The sequence below is a fragment of the Pleurodeles waltl genome, chromosome 4_2 (assembly GCF_031143425.1).
Source record: "Pleurodeles waltl isolate 20211129_DDA chromosome 4_2, aPleWal1.hap1.20221129, whole genome shotgun sequence".
In the NCBI taxonomy this organism is placed as follows: domain Eukaryota; kingdom Metazoa; phylum Chordata; class Amphibia; order Caudata; family Salamandridae; genus Pleurodeles; species Pleurodeles waltl.
In genome coordinates, this window is record NC_090443.1 from 386,230,826 (window position 1) to 386,249,572 (window position 18,747).

Here is an 18,747-nt window from a genome sequence, read left to right on the forward strand (position 1 = left end):
TTGTTTTGACCAATGACTTTGTGTTTCACCACTGCGCATATTAGTTGCTCAATGTTCACCAGTAGCACATGGTATGTTTTGTTCAGTTGAGCCGCCTATGGGCTTTGACATGGCATTAGCCATTACTTTCTGTATTCAGTTTAGCCGCCTATGGGCTTTGACATTGCATTAGTCATTACATTCTGTATTCTGCCTATTGGCTTTGACATGCTGTATCCAGTCTAGCCGCCTATTGGCTTTGACATTGCATGCCTATTGACTTTGACATGATGTATTCAGTTTAGCTGCCTATTGACTTTGACATGCTATTAGATATTCTGCCTATTGGCTTTGACATGATATCATATATTACATTTTGTATTCAGCTCCGCTGCCTATTGGCTTTGACATGATATTATACATTGCATTTTGTATTCAGCTCAGCTGCCTATGGGCTTTGACATGATATTATACATTGCATTTTGTATTCAGCTCAGCTGCCTATGGGCTTTGACATGATATTATACATTGCATTTTGTATTCAGCTTAGATGCCTATTGGCTTTGACATGACACTAGACATTGCATTTGATATTTAGGTTAGCTGCCTATTGCCTTTAACATGACATTGCATTTGATATCTAGGTTAGCTGCCCATTGCCTTTAACGTGGAGTTAGACATTGCAGTTGAGAATCCAAGCTGTATTTTTCCAAGCTGTGTTTTTGCACAAGATGAACCAAGATGTTTTGTTCTCACAGTAGACTAGACATGATAAGAGAGAGTACATGGGTGTTGTTCTCTCTGCTTGAGCTTGGGAACAGGAGTAGTCTTGGAGACCTGGCCAGTCTCCAAAAGGCTTGCTCAGTTTCCCAGGTCTGAGAGGAGGGGGCACACCTTTGTAACGAATGTAACAGGCTGCAGAGAGTCAGATTCGAATCTGCCGGACCTCGTGCTGGAGCTTGGCGCAGGCTGCCAGCAATCCCGTGTGGGTAGATGAATCTCTCTTTCTCGCGGCTGACAGGGGTCATCAGCTTGCAGACCTTAGAAAGATGAAGCTGTAGATAGTTCCCACACGGTGAAGTATTTGTTTTGCTTTGCATTCAATATCTTATAAATATAACCTGCTGTGTATATTGCAAACTGATATATTTTGTTTGATTAACGCGGACTTGAAAGCTACTAATTCGTCATTCATAAATATTGTGGTTGGGGAAGAATTACAACAATAAAAGTCTTCTTTGACCTCAGAAGTGCATTTCTGTTGTGTTATGTTAGTGCTTAGAAACTAAATAAGAGGAAAGCACTACACCCTGCTGGCCCGACAGACGAGCCACTAAATTCTAAATGGAGGTCAGAGTCTAGAGTATGGCATTCATTTATAGAAGCCTCAATTGGAGTATTACGCCCAAAGCTGGACTTCACATTCACAGTATTGTTTCTAGTTGCAGGACAACACACAAAACAGCTGATGTGGCCTTCAGACAAATGCACAATGGTACAGATGAGCCCTCAGTGCTGATGTGTGTGCTCTGGAAATTCCCTTTCTATTCACTATGGGGCCAATTCACAAACTGCAGTTTGTAGTATGTTTAGCAGTATTATGATAGTACTATTAAGGTATGAAGTACTGCAAAATGCGATTCACATACCTTCATGTGTAAATCTCCACTTCCACTTCTGCTATCTTTGCTATGGGGAGATCCTCACAGATGTAAGTTTACCACTCAGTAGTAAATGTGGTAGAGACCAGGATGAGTGGCTGGAAAAAGGGTCATACTTACTACTAGATGGGAAAGGTGGGAAAGGTTTAAGGCAGAGTAAGGAGGGGTTTACAGAGGTCTAAGGAGGGGCTTATGGAGAAATATGCATCCACCCACAAAGTGGTACACCCATTGCTAATTACAAACTGCACTTCTAAAGTTACTATGTCCAAAAAGTGACCCAAAACAGTAGGAAATGACTCCAGTTTAGAGATTCGGTAACTCCAGCACCACACATGGCTAGCCACTGGTACTGCAATACCCTCCGATTTAAAATAATGGAGGTAGGTGTTTAACATAAACCCTATAGGAAATAATGTTAAATTAAGTTCAATAAATTAAAATATAAGATAGTTTTAATGCAAACATATAAAAAAAAGACATATTTAGTATTAATTTATAAAATATTTTAACACACTTTTTTGAATTTATGTGATTGTAGCATTCATTTTATTCAAATTATGTTAAAATACAAGTATATTACTTGTCATTATTTTTATACTTCACTTTTAATAATTATGATTGTATAGTAAAACTATTTTTACTTCAGGTAGGAACTTATTTTTTAAGTTAAAATTCAAAAAATATTTTTCATTTTATTTATTTTAATTAAAATAATTAAAGATTTAATTCAAAATTGTCACTAATTCTGTAGCACTTTTTAATTTTTTTCCACACTGAACATTAACATATAAATGTATTTATTTATATTTTAACTACTTTAAATAATCTTTAGCATTATTTCCTGTGGGGTTTTATTTTAAGTCCCTACCTCCATTAATTTCTGTGGGAGGGTACTGAGGTACCAGTGACTGGGCATGTGTGGTGCTGGACTTACTACTGTTTTTTTTTTGCAGTGGTAGCTTACTGTACAAAATTGCGTTCGTAGTTGCAAAGGATGCGAGCCATTCTCAAATAACAGCTCCTCAATGATCTACTTACTGGGAACCAAGTACCACATTGTAGCACTTGACTCGATCAAGGTAGTGATGCAGAGCAGCCGTAGGCCTAATCAGGGAAGATGGTGTGGGCTAGGGATTTGTTGGCACACAACAATAACACTCAATAAATTATTGTCCAGTCAGTGCTTATTTTTTAAAATGAAAATTACTTTTATCACACATTAAATTACAAATCTATACATTCGGGTAGATGGAAATACTTTTGATGACACCCTCATATCACATCTAGTAGGCCCTGAACCCCATTATCACAATACCCCTCACATATACCAGATGCAACATCCCAATCCAAGTGGGACGCATTTTAAATATGGCAGGCCTATTGGCTTTGTCAGGAGGTCACCCCCTTAATAAAACCAGACACATGTAATGATTCAACCTTGCGTCACCTTTTAAATCAATGTAATCAATAATAATAGCACTGGGCATTCATTATAATGACAAATGTTCATTGTTCAATCACCTTACATTCAATAAAGCACTTGAATTCAAAACAACATGCATGCATCACAATCTACCGGTCACAAAGTGTAGGCATATGATCAGCAACAAGGGGTTCCACACTCTAGAACCCAGTGCAAAAGCTGCAGCTCGGGAAATGCTTCTTTCAATGAAGACTTCTTCTGGCATCATAGTTTCAGTACGTCCTTTTAAAACAGGTTTTCACTAACCAGATAAGGAGGGCTACTGCACCTTCTGCAGTTGCAGGCCCCCTTAACACTTGTTTGATCTGTTGGTGGTGCCTGTGCCATTGTGAGGCCACCACAAGCACCAGAAAACATGTAAATTGACCAGCGCAAGGCATTATAGGCCAGGCCGCTGGAATGATGCTGCAGGGAAGAACCAAATCATGTGGCAGGGATTACTAAATTATGTGGCAAGAAAAGGCAAATTACTCGGAATAATGCAGCACATTTTGTGATAGTATTCTTTCATTATTTTGTCATTTTTACACATGGTAATACGTGTGGGTAAAGTTTCCATCTCATTTGAACCAGTTTAATAATAAAATATAGAAATAAGCAATTGAAGAATGGCTAGTTAACCTTCGAGAAGGGACTTCCACTCCACGCAAACGTGTTGCCACGTTTTTAGTAACTTTTGATCCTTTTAAGCTAGAATTGTTTTTGTTAAAATCTGCAGATTATGCAGCAGATGATGGATTATGTGGCAAATCCATAATTTTGTGAAACAAGCTGCAGCCACAGTATAACATTATTCCAGTGGCCTTGATTATAGGACACTCCATGCCTGGTTTCATGCATATATTTTATAAGTGGCCCTAAGGTGTATTTGTAGCTCATGCTAAGCACACATGTGCACACACAGGTGCTTAAGTGTTAATGTGTAACAATCCCAATGCCCCTAACCTGAGCTGTGCAGTGGTGGCCCTACCTTAATAGGCAAAGTCTGGCGGATAACATGCTCTGTTCAAACCTCATTTGCCAGTATCTCAATAAACTTCTAAATCTTGCCTTTCATTCTCTTAGTGACCTTTACGGTGTTGCCACCCATTCTCTCAATGTCCTTAAAGAATTACTATCCCATTTTCCCAGATGCCTTAAAAATTGGTAAATCACAAACAGCTACAGCAGTTGTGGTAACTTGTGCTGCACACAATGTCAGGCTCAAATAGGTGACCTAGGCATTTTACTTGATCTGTATTTTTATAGTGGTTTAAAACCATGTTCTAATTTTGTGCCCAAAAAATCTACTATTTTCTGCTATTGACTTGTTTGCGATAAAAGTTATAGAAGGCTTACATAAGCTAGAAGAGAAGGGGAACATAATGACAAACTTAAAGTCCCAGAAATTTAACATTACTAGAGAAGAGATTCAAGCTTTGTATAAAAGTAGGCTAGAAGATATAATTGTGGTTTGGGAAGCCAATAAAGGTAGACATGAGGTGGTCATGAATAAGGTGGAGGTTTATACATTAGTTATCAGATGTTAACTCTTATAAAAATGGCCACCAAACCCTCCACTCAGCAATACCCACTTTACATATTAGAGGGAAACAGGATTGAGTTCAGAAGTGGAATTTAAATATTTGAAGGTTGACTGCCCCAGATACCCTTGTTCAAACATTCACAAATAGGCTGCTCTTCCTCCAGGTCAACCTATAATTTCTGGTAAAGGGTCATCTACAGAATACATTTCAGAATGTGTGTATATATTCCTAAATCCGTTGGTTGTTGGTATACCCTCATATGTCCATAACTGAACAGACATTCACTGTAAATTTAAGGATGTAGCTTTGGTCAGAACCTGAATGTGGAGAACCTGTATACATGCATAAAATAGAATTTATTATGTGGATTAGTCTTTGTCCACCAGAAAAGCTAATTATTAAGAGCATGCTGCAAGAAATGGTGGGCATCATATTGGCCCATAATTACCTTCTTTATGATGAGTAGTTGTATCACCAACTACAGGGGGTAGCAACTTGCTCCAGGTTTGCCTGCTCCTATGCCAACATTTTTATGGGTTGGCAGTAGAGAGAATATGCCTGGGCCCAGAACCCTCGGAATGGCTACACTATGTATATTTCTGGGAGACTTACATCAGCTTCATTATCATCATTTGGTATACAAAACAGTGATAGATGGAATGCTTGAATTATTCTCGGCCGCTGGTAATCACCCGGGCTGCATCCCAATCCATCGTTATTTTGCACACCATGCCACCTCAGTTTGGAACCAGCTATGCAAATCAATCTTGACCCTGTTCCAAAAGGAACAAGTCCAGCACAAACTGCCAAGCCAGGTCTTCCCTAAACTGGAAAACAAGCGAACCAACACTAGTTTTTCTAGTTATGGGCTCATCAGCCATGTACAGCTTGATTTCAGCTACACAGTGTGAATGGGACCCACATCTGGGCATACCTGTCCCACTAAGTGCGACACAATAAGTATACAAGGCAGTGATGGATGGAATACTTGAATTAATCTCAGCCAATGGTAATCACTAGGGGCCACATCCCAATCTATTGTTATTTTGCACACCACGCTACCTCAGTTTGGACCCAGCTATTTGCAATTCAGTCTTGGTCCTGCTCCAATAGGATCAGTCCAACCGAACTGCCAAACTGAGATGATATGGTGTGCAAAAAAATGAAAATGGATTGGGATATGGCCTGGACGATTGCCAGTGGATGAGATTAATTTAAGCATTCCATCCATTACCTTGTTGTTTTTGCATTTGCCACCCTAAGTTCGCTGGGCATGCCCAGATGCGGGTCCCAGACTCACTGTGCCACTGGAACCAAGCTATACCTGGCTGAAGAGTCCTAACTAGGGCGAAACCGGTCATAGTTTGCTTGTGTTCTAGTTCAGGGATGACCTGGCCTGGCAGTTTGGACTGGACTGTTCCCATGAGGAGCAGGGTCAATACCGTTGCATATGGCTGGCTCCAAACTGAGAAAAAACAATAGATTGGGATGCGGCCAGTGGTGAGATTAATTCAAGCATTCCACAATCCTATGCTGCACAATTGGCCCAGGTTTAAGGGAGAATTTGGGGAGGTTTTTGATACAGGGACAAGAGCTCATTAATGTTTTGGCAAGAGATATGGAATCACAAGATTTATTCAGAACCAAGCAGTACCTATCTGCACCACAGCATTGCCACAACTGCAGAAAAATACATTATCTTACCAGAATACTAGCAATCGAGCTTTCCTCAGTCTTAAAGAGGCTTTTACTTCGGCACCTGTTTTGGCACATCCAGACATAGAAAAGCCATTTGTGGTGAAGGCAGATGCTTCGAGCAAAGCAACAGGAGAAATCTTGTTGCAAAGACACTCAGAAACATGTCAACTCCACCCAAATGTATTCTCGTAAAAGAATTAAATTCTGCAGAATTAAACTATATAATAGCTGAAGTAGAACGTTTAACTATTTGCACTGCCTTTATAGAATGGAGGCACTATCTTTTGGGAGTCAAACACCCAGTGACATTTTTTTTACCGATCTCTGCAACCTACAGTTTTTAAAATCAGCCACAGCCTTGACACCTCACCAGTTACGCTGGCCTCTGTACTATGCAGAGTTTGATTTTGTGGTGACCTTTCGACCAGGTTCAGAAAATTGGAAGGCTGACTCACTTTCTCGGTATACAGATCATGATCCCTCAACAATACCAGAAACCCTGCCTAATATAATTCCCACCCAGCACATCATAGGGCTAACACCGTACACACCTTTCTAGAAAAAATCAAAAGGGCAATCCCCTTAGTCAAACTGGCCACATTGGCTTCCTCAGACCCCTGTAGAAAGATTCCAGAAGGTTTACCCTTTCAGGGGTCCACGTTATACATGCCCACATTCACATTATGAAAAAGGCCATACAATGGTGCCACAATTCTCCCATGCTGGGGTATCCTGGCAGGATCAAAACACGAGAAGTTGTAACTTAACATTTTTGATGGGCAGGGATCACCACCGATGTAAATAAATTTGTGTCTAATTGTGATGTCTGTGCCAAAGCCAAAGCAGTTTGAACCAGATCAAAAGGGTTTTTTCTTCCATTTCTCACTCCAGACCGAATGTGGGAGGACATCTCAGTAGATTTTATGGTGGGGCTACCAACCCAAAACTGATACAATACCATCATGGTGGTAGTCAATAGGCTTTCAAAGATGGCACATTTTACTGTTTGCATTGGCGTTGCCACAGCCCGCTGGTTAGCTCAACTGATGCTGGGAGATGTGGTCCAGTTGCATGGCCTCCCACGGACCATTACGTCTGACCCGGGAGCCAAATTCACCTCGAATATTTGAAAGCCTGGTGCACTCATTTAGGGATCCAAGTGTGTCTGTTCAGCAGTTTCCATCCCCAAAGTGATGGCCAAACTGAAAGGGTGAACCAGTGCGTAAAACAGTATTTCTGCTGTTGCCTATGGGACACCCCCAGGTCCTGGAGGGATATACCTTGGCTTGCAGAGTTCACTTATAATATGGTTCCACATTAATCCACTAGTTTCTTGCCATTTTACGCTTTTGTTTACCACCGTTACTATTTACCACTGTTAATCCCTTACTAGAAGAATTCTGTCCCACATGTTTCTGAGCACATCAACGATCTTACTCAAATAGCTCAACAAACCGAGCACCACATCATTGCTGCCAAAAAAACAGTACAAACGGTTCGCTGACAAGAAGGGAGAGAGTGGATCTGACTAACAATTCGGCGATAAGGTGTGGCTGTCAACCCAGAATTTCAAATTTAAAACTCAGCATAAATTCCAGCATGATTTACTGGGCCCTTTCAAATTACTCATCAGATAAATCCTGTTAATTTTTGGCTGCAACTTCCATCCACAATGGAGATCCATCCTGTTTTTCACACCTCCCTCCTGAAACCTGCCTCAGACAAGCCTCGCCCTCGTCCTCCACCTGTCTTCAACGGCTCCCCGGAATATGAAATTAGGTACATCAAAGAAATGCATAAATGCAGGTGCCATGTTTGTTATCTGGTGTCCTGGGCTGGCTATGTACCAGAAAATGACTCATGGGAACTGGCACAATCTGTTTGTGCGCCTCAACTGATTTGTCGCTTCTTAGCCACACGGAATGCTTCCTCTGCATGGCCTGCCCTTAGAGGAGGGAGTACTGTCATAGCCTGCCATGTGTTTGCTCAGCCCGCGCTAATATCTTACCCCTGTGTCACCGGCATCCTCCCTCAGGACTTACCAGCAGCACCTTGTTGGCAACTCTAGCCATATGGCCACTGTGATGCTCTCGTGCTCCCTGCCCAATTGAATATGGCCCCCATCTAACAAATTTCAACCTGTTCAAAGATGCCCTTGTGAGGCTATCATAATCTTGTGAGCATGCATAAAATCTAGGAGACCATCTTGAGTAGGCCTTTATATCAGGGTCTCTTTTCTGGCATTCCATGCCTGTTATTGAAACACTTTCGGGATATCAGAAGAAGTGGAGAAGGTAGGAGGACACAGAGGCCTCTTGGTGCACTTTCAGTCATCGGCATCGGAGGACGACTATGGGTAGGAGAGTTTTTGTTTAACCTTTGCGTATTGTGACTCCTGTGATCGGTCCTTGCCCAACAAGCCGCTTCCACATTATGATTCCTTAAATCAGATTGTGTTGAACAGACTGCTTGCTCAGAATAAGCCTGCCAAGTGTAGGACTTAAGAACAGGTTTGATACTGAAACTAGGCTGTGAAGGTAACAACAACTAATCTCTGGTTCTCAGGGAGCAGTAAAAGAACGGTGGGCCTGATTTAAGGAAAGTGGTGCTGCACCCAGTGCAGCGCCACTTTCCTTACGCCCCTTAGTGCCCCCATAACACCACCACGTGTTCGCCAGATCTAAGAGACGCTCTGAGCAGGTGTTGAAAGTGCCGAAAAAATGATGCAAAGACATCTCTTCGATTTATTTGCCACATTTTTTTGGCCCCCCTAACGGGGGAACGCCACCTTTGCATACATTATGCTTGGCACAAGCATAATGTAGCGCAGAGGGTTACAAAGTGGAGCAACGCATGCATTATGCCACTTTGTAAATTTGGTGCAGCAATTTTGGCCACGTTGCGCCACATTAGTGTAAAACAAATTAAGCTAATGTGGCACAAGGAGGTGCTAGGGCTCTTAAATCTGCCCCTGTGTTTTGGCCAGATGCCCTAGAGGATGTTTTATGTACTGTGCAAGGACTAATTCAGATGAATGGTTGGCGAAAACGAACCTAAGGACATTCAAGTGAAAACCTATTAGTCATTACTTGTGTCCCACTAATGTGGCAGACCAAGTGAACATTGTATCTTGAGCCTTGCTATGATAGAGTTCCTCTTTGTGTATTAGAGAGCATGAAAACTGAGATAAGATAAACGTAGATTCTTAGGGGCTAGGAATTAAGTAACAGAAAGGCACCTGTTATAGTCCTCAGGCATTGTTTATTGTATTAAAAGTAGTGTCAGGAGCTACTAGAATGGAATATCAGGAAAGTGAATCATAAGTCTTGTATATTTGTGGTTGGTCTTTTTTTACAGGTCTCCTTCCCGACAGTACACTCCCTAATCTCCTTCCCCCCCTGTCTGGCCACTCCGATCCTATGTGATTTCGAAGTCAGAATTGTAGCTGCTGGAAGGTGGGCTTCTGGGAGGAGGTACTGTTCCCGAGGATCCAAGTCTCTGGCAGTAGTGGTGAGAGAATAGCCTTCATTATCACAAATACAAGCTCAAGTCAACAAATATATAAAATCTTCAACAGACATTGGAATCTTTTATCCTCTGTACCTGGGCTTACTAATAATCCATCTAAGAGACCGCAGGTGACTTACAGAAGAGGTTGTACGATCAGAGAACTAGTCAGCTCTAGTTATATTTTACCTACAGGAAAGAAACATAAAACCTGGTTTAGTGAACCCCCTTCTATTTCTATACTTGTGGTAAGTGCTCAGCAAGTAACTTATGCATCACTAAAAGGACCAAGTTCAGTTACAACATCTTAAAATATTTCACCATTAGACGTTATATCAACTGCCATACAACACATGTGGAGTATGTTATCTGTGCATGTAAAAAAAATCTATGTGGGCAGCACGAACTGACAGTTAAGACATCACATATTGGAAGATGCAAGAGGATGCCATATTGGTGATGAAACATACCCCCTAATATCGCACAAGTGTCATGGATGTGGCAAAACAATGTTCAAATTTCAGGCTATTGACCATATACGTAGTGGCGTAGCGTGGGGGGTGCAGGGGGGGGCCGGCCGCACCGGGCGCAACATCTTGGAAGAGACTAAATCCACGGGTTAGGGGGGGCAAATTACTTGCCTTGCCCCGGGTTAGGGGGCGCAAATTACTTGCCTTGCCCCGGGTGCTGACAACCCACGCTACGCCACTGCATATACGTATAAACCCTGGCAATTGTGATCTCATACTCCGACAAACAGAGGCAAAATGGATTTGCTGCATGAGATGTGTCGGAAAAGGATGAAATAGAAGTCAACATTTTCTTTAAGGGGGATGCTTTCTTGAGACCTATTTAGCCTATCATATGCTTGCTTCAAAGACAGTCGATGATATAATAGTCTCAATCATATGTATATTGTCACCACTGGAAATATGTAAATAAAACATTTCCAAAATAGCATTTACTTAATGGTCAGGTAGATTTTTCTTGAGATTTGTTTAAATATCATATATTTGCTTCAGAGACAGACCTTAAAATAGTCTCTATCGCATGCATACTTTATTGGGATATAAGTGTACTGAGAGCAGATCAAATGCATGCTATTAGATGCTGTTTTTAGAACATTTCATACAGAATGAAGTTTGATTGTTATCTCTCTCACCATTTAAAGACAGTAGTTTTTTTCAGGCTGTTTTGCACTTTTAGGTAACACCTAACCTTGCTTTCATAAACTGGGCCTTTCAAGGTGGCGCCTTCCTAGCATGCCATCACAATACTCTGTAATCAGCACAATGCAGAGTGTAGGTACAAAAAACGTGTGCGTTTAGCACACACCATTTTGGGACTATGCTTACATAGCGGAATGCATTTCCTTCGACCACTTACATCCGTTCTGGTTATGAGCAAATGTGGTTTTGACCATTTTATACTTTTGTGCATTCCACACGATTCTAGTTAGAAACTGGCATTTGTGTACCTTGATAATCGAGTATATGTTTCTATAGCAACTGCATAACTGCATTTGATTGAATGTGTTGTTTCTTCTATTACCTGATTCTTGTAGGGTATTAGCCGTGTTTAGTATGTTTACTAACATTATTATGAGATTGTGATGATTATTCATGTCGCTTTTAAATTAAAAGTTATACTCGAGTGACCTTCTCTGTCTTACTGTTTATGAACAAATGCAGTTAGGACTTTTTTATACGTCTACACACTACATATGATTTAAGTCAGACACAGTGGCAGTTGTGAACCTCTGTAATCTAATATATGTTTATGTAGCAACTACATGATCCAAATGGGCCATTTTTCATACTAGAAGTCTCTAATATACTATGGAGCATATTTACAAGCTTTTGGCTGAGGGCAGCACCGCAACCCTTCTTGCGGCAAAAGAAAAGGTCAGGAATGTGCCGTATCTACAAGATATGGTGCATTCCTGTCCTTTTCTCCTGCGCTGGCGCACAATGGGCTACCATCATGGTGCAAGGGTGTCTGCAATGAAGGTATGATTGTTTTTGTGCAGGAAGGGACACCTTCCTGCACAAAAACAATCACGGGAGGCATTTTCCTCTTTCTATATGTAAGAGGGAAAAACAAGAATAAATAAAGGTACTTCTCCTCACTGCAACTCCCTTACACCTCCCCTGGGAAGAAGTGGGATTTTGACGCATTCCCAGGTTCACAAATCCTTGTAAATTTGGGAATGCGTCAAAATCCATGGGTGATTGGTGGAAACGCCCACCGCAAAACCCATGGAACGCCTCCCTGTTGCAGGGTGAGTCAACGCAGCAACTTGCTCTGCCTTCACTCAGTCCATATTTACAAGGCCATGAAAAGCCACGCACGGTGGCCTTGTAAATATAGCCCTGCAGTGTGCCCCCTCCAGACTGTCACTCAAAGTGATGTTTCGGAGACGCAAAGGGCCTTGTAAATATGGCCCTATGTTTCTACTGAACCCAATATGGTCTGTAGCATTATCATAAAGTGGCGATAACTATCAGGGTCACAGCTATATTACGTATTATATTCGACAAACTCATATCAACTAGGATTACTTTAAGATGTTGCTTGCTTTCTCTCAAGATAGTGGGTTCAAATAGCTTATCCTCCTTTCCTATAGTTACCTGTCCTCTAAATAATTACGTTTACTTCACATGCCGCCACATGTAGTATGAGTTTTTCTAGCATGACATGTGGGACAGAGATCACTATGTGATTTCATGCACTTTTGTCGGATATCTTAATAATGACTTTTATTCTGGCCCTATAAAATATTGTTCAGGCTTATTATATTTACGTGCCTTCGATATAAAGTGGCTGAGTTGCTGACCTTACTTATCGTAGAACATACTGATAAAAAATAGGTTGTGCCCAAATTCTAGGAATTACTCAATTGATTTATAAAAATTAAGGTTCTCCTGAATGGCATTTTCTAGGTACACGGCCATGTTTCTTTTTTGAAAAGAGATTATAGTGTATTAAAATCTCACACAATATGGATAGTATATGTTATCTCTGAATATTAACATTTTAGTTGAGAGGTCTATAAAAATATGTTTTGTTCAGTATAAAAATTGGTTGCAATGTGCCAACAACATGATTGTGCATGAGATCAAGGACAGGATTAAATGGAAAATGATTAAAGGCAGAACATGGATATTAGTGGTAAGCCCAATGTAATATATCTAAATAGACCATCAAATACAAGTGATGATGTTTTATATAATGCTGTACACAGCATTTCATAGGTGCAGACAGATGACTAAAGAACGTAATGGCTAATACACAGCATAAACTCAAAATTCAGGAATAAAACATTATTATGCATCCGAAAGGTATGCTTTAGCCATCTTGGTATTATATTAATTTCCCTTATAGTGTGAATACTAAATTGTATTTGTTACTGAATTTTTTTTGTGTTATTAGATGGATGGATGGGCTGTATTGGTCCTAGCATATGAATGACTACACAGTAACATAATTAAAATGTGTGCTGTCATTTGATATTAATTAACCCATAGAATTGATTGTTAGATCTTTAATAAATCAGAGGGCTGGCTTTTGACAACTCGAATCCTGCTACTCTCCTTTTTGGTTTGACAATCTGGAGTTGCATATTCTAGGTCCTGTAGGACTACTGGCGAAGCTCCTCATTGCCTAGGCACCAGCTACCCCTGCACCACCATCCCAGCAACCCCCCTAAAACATTGTATGTGAGCATTTCACACATTCGCTGTGAAGACATACAGGGAGTGCAGAATTATTAGGCAAGTTGTATTTTTGAGGATTAATTTTATTATTGAACAACAACCATGTTCTCAATGAACCCAAAAAACTCATTAATATCAAAGCTGAATATTTTTGGAAGTAGTTTTTTGTTTGCTTTTAGTTTTAGCTATGTTAGGGGGATATCTGTGTGTGCAGGTGACTATCACTGTGCATAATTATTAGGCAACTTAACAAAAAAAAATATATACCCATTTCAATTATTTATTATTACCAGTGAAACCAATATAACATCTCAACATTCACAAATATACATTTCTGACATTCAAAAACAAAACAAAAACAAATCAGTGACCAATATAGCCACCTTTCTTTGCAAGGACACTCAAAAGCCTGCCATCCATGGATTCTGTCAGTGTTTTGATCTGTTCACCATCAACATTGCGTGCAGCAGCAACCACAGCCTCCCAGACACTGTTCAGAGAGGTGTACTGTTTTCCCTCCTTGTAAATCTCACATTTGATGATGGACCACAGGTTCTCAATGGGGTTCAGATCAGGTGAACAAGGAGGCCATGTCATTAGATTTCCTTCTTTTATACCCTTTCTTGCCAGCCACGCTGTGGAGTACTTGGACGCGTGTGATGGAGCATTGTCCTGCATGAAAATCATGTTTTTCTTGAAGGATGCAGACTTCTTCCTGTAGCACTGCTTGAAGAAGGTGTCTTCCAGGAACTGGCAGTAGGACTGGGAGTTGAGCTTGACTCCATCCTCAACCCGAAAAGGCCCCACAAGCTCATCTTTGATGATACCAGCCCAAACCAGTACTCCACCTCCACCTTGCTGGCGTCTGAGTCGGACTGGAGCTCTCTGCCCTTTACCAATCCAGCCACGGGCCCATCCATCTGGCCCATCAAGACTCACTCTCATTTCATCAGTCCATAAAACCTTAGAAAAATCAGTCTTGAGATATTTCTTGGCCCAGTCTTGACGTTTCAGCTTGTGTGTCTTGTTCAGTGGTGGTCGTCTTTCAGCCTTTCTTACCTTGGCCATGTCTCTGAGTATTGCACACCTTGTGCTTTTGGGCACTCCAGTGATGTTGCAGCTCTGAAATATGGCCAAACTGGTGGCAAGTGGCATCGTGGCAGCTGCACGCTTGACTTTTCTCAGTTCATGGGCAGTTATTTTGCGCCTTGGTTTTTCCACACGCTTCTTGCGACCCTGTTGACTATTTTGAATGAAACGCTTGATTGTTCGATGATCACGCTTCAGAAGCTTTGCAGTTTTAAGAGTGCTGCATCCCTCTGCAAGATATCTCACTATTTTTGACTTTTCTGAGCCTGTCAAGTCCTTCTTTTGACCCATTTTGCCAAAGGAAAGGAAGTTGCCTAATAATTATGCACACCTGATATAGGGTGTTGATGTCATTAGACCACACCCCTTCTCATTACAGAGATGCACATCACCTAATATGCTTAATTGGTAGTAGGCTTTCGAGCCTATACAGCTTGGAGTAAGACAACATGCATAAAGAGGATGATGTGGTCAAAATACTCATTTGCCTAATAATTCTGCACTCCCTGTATATTGAGATGTAAAAACATACATACAGACATTTCTCCAGCTCTCACACTCACCTTTGCTTCTGTTTTCTTGCCGCCCGGACTAATAGAAAGGAAAAAAAACACTTCATTGTGAGCAGGGCAATGAGATAAAATGTTGACAATCAAATTAACTGTGTATATTTTCTCTGTTTATTTACACTCTATATGTTTTTTTTTTATCTTTTGTTCCCCTCACTATTTTGACTTTTTTCAGTCTCCATTATCTTCACTCCCTACTGTCTCTCTATTCCCTGCTTTAGACGTCCTTAACTTTTGTGGTTCTGCGTAGCAGTGGACTTTATTCCAGGCTCTCTCTGTACAAATCCCTGCATAAAAATGCCTTACAAAGACTGGTTATTTCATAGTCCAACAAATCACTCCAAGATGCTAGTCTTAAAAAGATATCACAGAAAATCCAAGTAAACCATATCCTATCACATGCACGCATTTTACGATGAAACACAATCTTGATGTAAGAATCAGGGTACTTATTTTGTCGAATGGCAATAGCAGAAACTTTTTTTACCTGTGTTTGCCATGCACAGCTACTCCACATATTATCATTGATGAGATCTTGTATGGCATCTTTGATATTATCACTGCAACGTTTGCAATAAAATTATTGATAAGAAAATTGTGCATGGAAAGGGCACGAGTTATAGTTTCCTTAGGACGTGAGCTATAGTTACTTGAAAGAACTCTATAACTTCTGAATTTCTATGGTTTGGTACGAGTAAATTCAGAACTTAATTTTAACGTCCCTCTAACCTTTGTTTTTTTCAGTATATATATATATATATATATATATATATATACACACAGATTCCTTCTCCAACAGGTGTAAAGAGAGAGCAAGCAACACCAAGAGTCAAGAGTCTAAACACTTTACTTTTTTGTCTGACTGCAAATAAAGAAAATATTCAATCAATCAATCAATCAAGAAATTTGTATAGCGCGCTACTCACCCGGAGGGTCTCAAGGCGCTGGGGGAGGGGGGACCGCTACTGCTCGAACAGCCAGGTCTTGAGTTGCTTCCTGAAGGAGAGGTGGTCTTGGGTCAGACGGAGGTGGATGGGGAGGGAGTTCCAAGTCTTGGCTGCAGGGTAGGAGAAGGATCTTCCTCCCATGGTGGCTTTTCTAATGCGTGGCACGGCGGCGAGGGCGTGGCTGGTCGATCGTAGCTGGCGGGTGGGAGTGTAGAAGGTCAGGCGGTTGTTGAGGTACCTGGGGCCCAGGTCGTGGAGGGCCTTGTGTGCGTGGGTGAGGAGGCGGAACGTGATTCTCTTGCTGACGGGGAGCCAGTGCAAGTCTCTCAGGTGTCCGGAGATGTGGCTGTGTCGGGGGATGTCAAGGATGAGGCGTGCGGAGGCGTTCTGGATGCGTTGGAGTCTTTTCTGTAGTTTGGCCGTGGTTCCGGTGTAGAGGGTGTTACCGTAGTCCAGTCGGCTGGTGACGAGTGCCTGGGTGACCGTCTTCCTGGTTTCGGTGGGGATCCATCGGAAGATCTTTCGGAGCATGCGTAGGATGTTGAAGCATGATGATGAGACGGTGTTGACTTGTCTGGTCATCGAGAGGGAGGAGTCCAGGATGAAGCCCAGGTTGCGTGCGTGGTCCGTTGGTTTGGGTGCGCTGCCCAGGGCAGGGGGCCACCAGGAGTCGTCCCAGGCAGAGGGTGATGATCCAAGGATGAGGACTTCCGTCTTGTCTGAGTTCAGTTTCAGGCGGCTGTTCATCATCCACTCGGCTACGTCTTTCATCCCTTCGTGCAGGTTGGTTCTGGCGGTGGCTGGGTCGTTGGTGAGGGAGAGGATCAGCTGGGTGTCGTCGGCATAGGAGATGATGTTGAGGTTGTGATGGCGTGCGATGGGTGCGAGGGGGCTCATGTAGACGTTGAAGAGGGTGGGGCTGAGTGATGATCCTTGTGGTACGCCGCAGATGACTTCGGTGGCCTCGGATCTGAACGGGGGGAGGCGGACTCTCTGGGTTCTTCCGGCGAGGAACGAGATGATCCACTCTAGTGCCTTCTCTTGAATTCCGATGTTGCAGAGGCGCTGCACTAGGGTGCGGTGGCAGACAGTGTCGAACGCTGAAGAGGTCCAGGAGGATGAGGGCAGCTGTTTCCCCTTTGTCGAGCAGGGCTCGGATGTCGTCAGTGGCTGCGATGAGGGCGGTCTCGGTGCTGTGGTTGGCTCGGAAGCCGGACTGCGAGTGGTCGAGGGATCCATTAGTCTCGAGGAAGGCGGCCAGCTGTCTGTTGACGGTCTTCTCAATGACTTTGGCAGGAAACGGGAGGAGCGAGATGGGGCGGTAGTTCTTGAGGTCGGTGGGGTCTGCTGATGGTTTCTTCAGGAGGGCGCTGAGTTCGGCATGCTTCCAGCTCTCCGGGTAGGTGGCGGTGTTGAAGGAGCAATTGATGATGTCCCGGAGATGGGGTGCGATGACGGAGTCGGCCTTGTTGAAGACGTGGTGGGGGCATGGGTCGGTTGGTGATCCGGAATGGATGGTGTTCATCATATGGATGGTGTCTTCGGTGCTGACCGGGGTCCAGGCGCGGAGGGTGGTGTTGGGGGGCGTCGGTTTGGTGGTTGGGTGCGTGGTCTGTGCACCGAAGCTGTTGTGTATGTCGGCGATCTTGCGGTGAAAGAACGAGGCGAGTGAGTCGCAGAGGTCTTGTGAGGGGGTGATGTCGTTGTTTCTGGCGCTGGGGTTGGAGAGCTCTTTGACGATGCTGAAGAGTTCCTTGCTGTTGTGTGCGTTGTTGTCTAGTCGTTCTTTGAATGCTGTCTTCTTGGTGTTGTGGATCAGCTGGTGGTGTTTACGGGAGGCGTACTTGAGGGCGGTCATGTTGTCTGTAGTCGGGTTTTTTCGCCAGGCTTTTTCGAGGGTGCGGCAGTTCTTCTTGGAGTTCTTGAGGTCGTTGTTGAACCAGGAGGCTTTCTTGCTGTTGGGCCTGATGGGATGGGTTTTCAGAGGTGCGAGGTTGTCAGCGCAGTTGGTGATCCACTGTGTGAGGTTGTTGGCTGCTTGGTTGGGGTCCGCTGAGCTGGCGGGAGGGTTCTGGCTCAGTGATGTGGAGAGCTGGTCGGTGGTGATCTTGTTCCAACTCCTGCGGGGAGCCTGTTGTGGGTGGTGGTGAGTCGTGGTTTTTCTGAAGCTGAAGTGGTCGCAGCTGTGGTCTGTCCAGTGGAGTCCGGTGGAGTGGCTGAAGGAGATGTACTTGCTGGAGGAGAAGACTGGGTCAAGCGTGTGTCCGGCGTAGTGGGTGGGGGTGTTCACCAGTTGCTTGAGTCCGAGGTTGGCGAGGTTGTCCAGCAGGGTGGTGGTGTTGTTGTCGTTGTTGTTCTCCAGGTGGAAGTTGAGGTCCCCTAGGAGGATGTAGTCAGCGGAGGGGAGGGCGTGTGGGCTGATGAAGTCTGCGATGTCTTCGCTGAATTGTGTGCGGGGTCCTGGGGGTCTGTAGATGAGGGTGCCTCTGAGTGTGGTCTTGGGGTCGGTGTGAATCTGGAAGTGGAGATGTTCAGCAGCTGTGAGGGTGTCGTCGGAGTTGGTCGTGAT

General features: G+C 43.1%; 1 protein-coding gene across 3 annotated transcripts in view; it reads right to left on the minus strand.

Moving 5' to 3' along the window:
- C4_2H19orf38 (chromosome 4_2 C19orf38 homolog) overlaps window positions 1–18,747 on the minus strand; it is a 67,461-nt gene that overhangs the window by 7,403 nt on the left and 41,311 nt on the right. For all 3 annotated transcript variants that reach the window (XR_011202796.1, XM_069231527.1, XM_069231528.1), the window contains one exon: window positions 15,226–15,253. Coding sequence is in view for 2 of the 3 variants with exons in the window: in XM_069231527.1 (XP_069087628.1) it covers window positions 15,226–15,253 (28 nt within the window). In the remaining variant the exon portion in view is untranslated. The remainder of the gene's footprint in view (window positions 1–15,225; window positions 15,254–18,747) is intronic.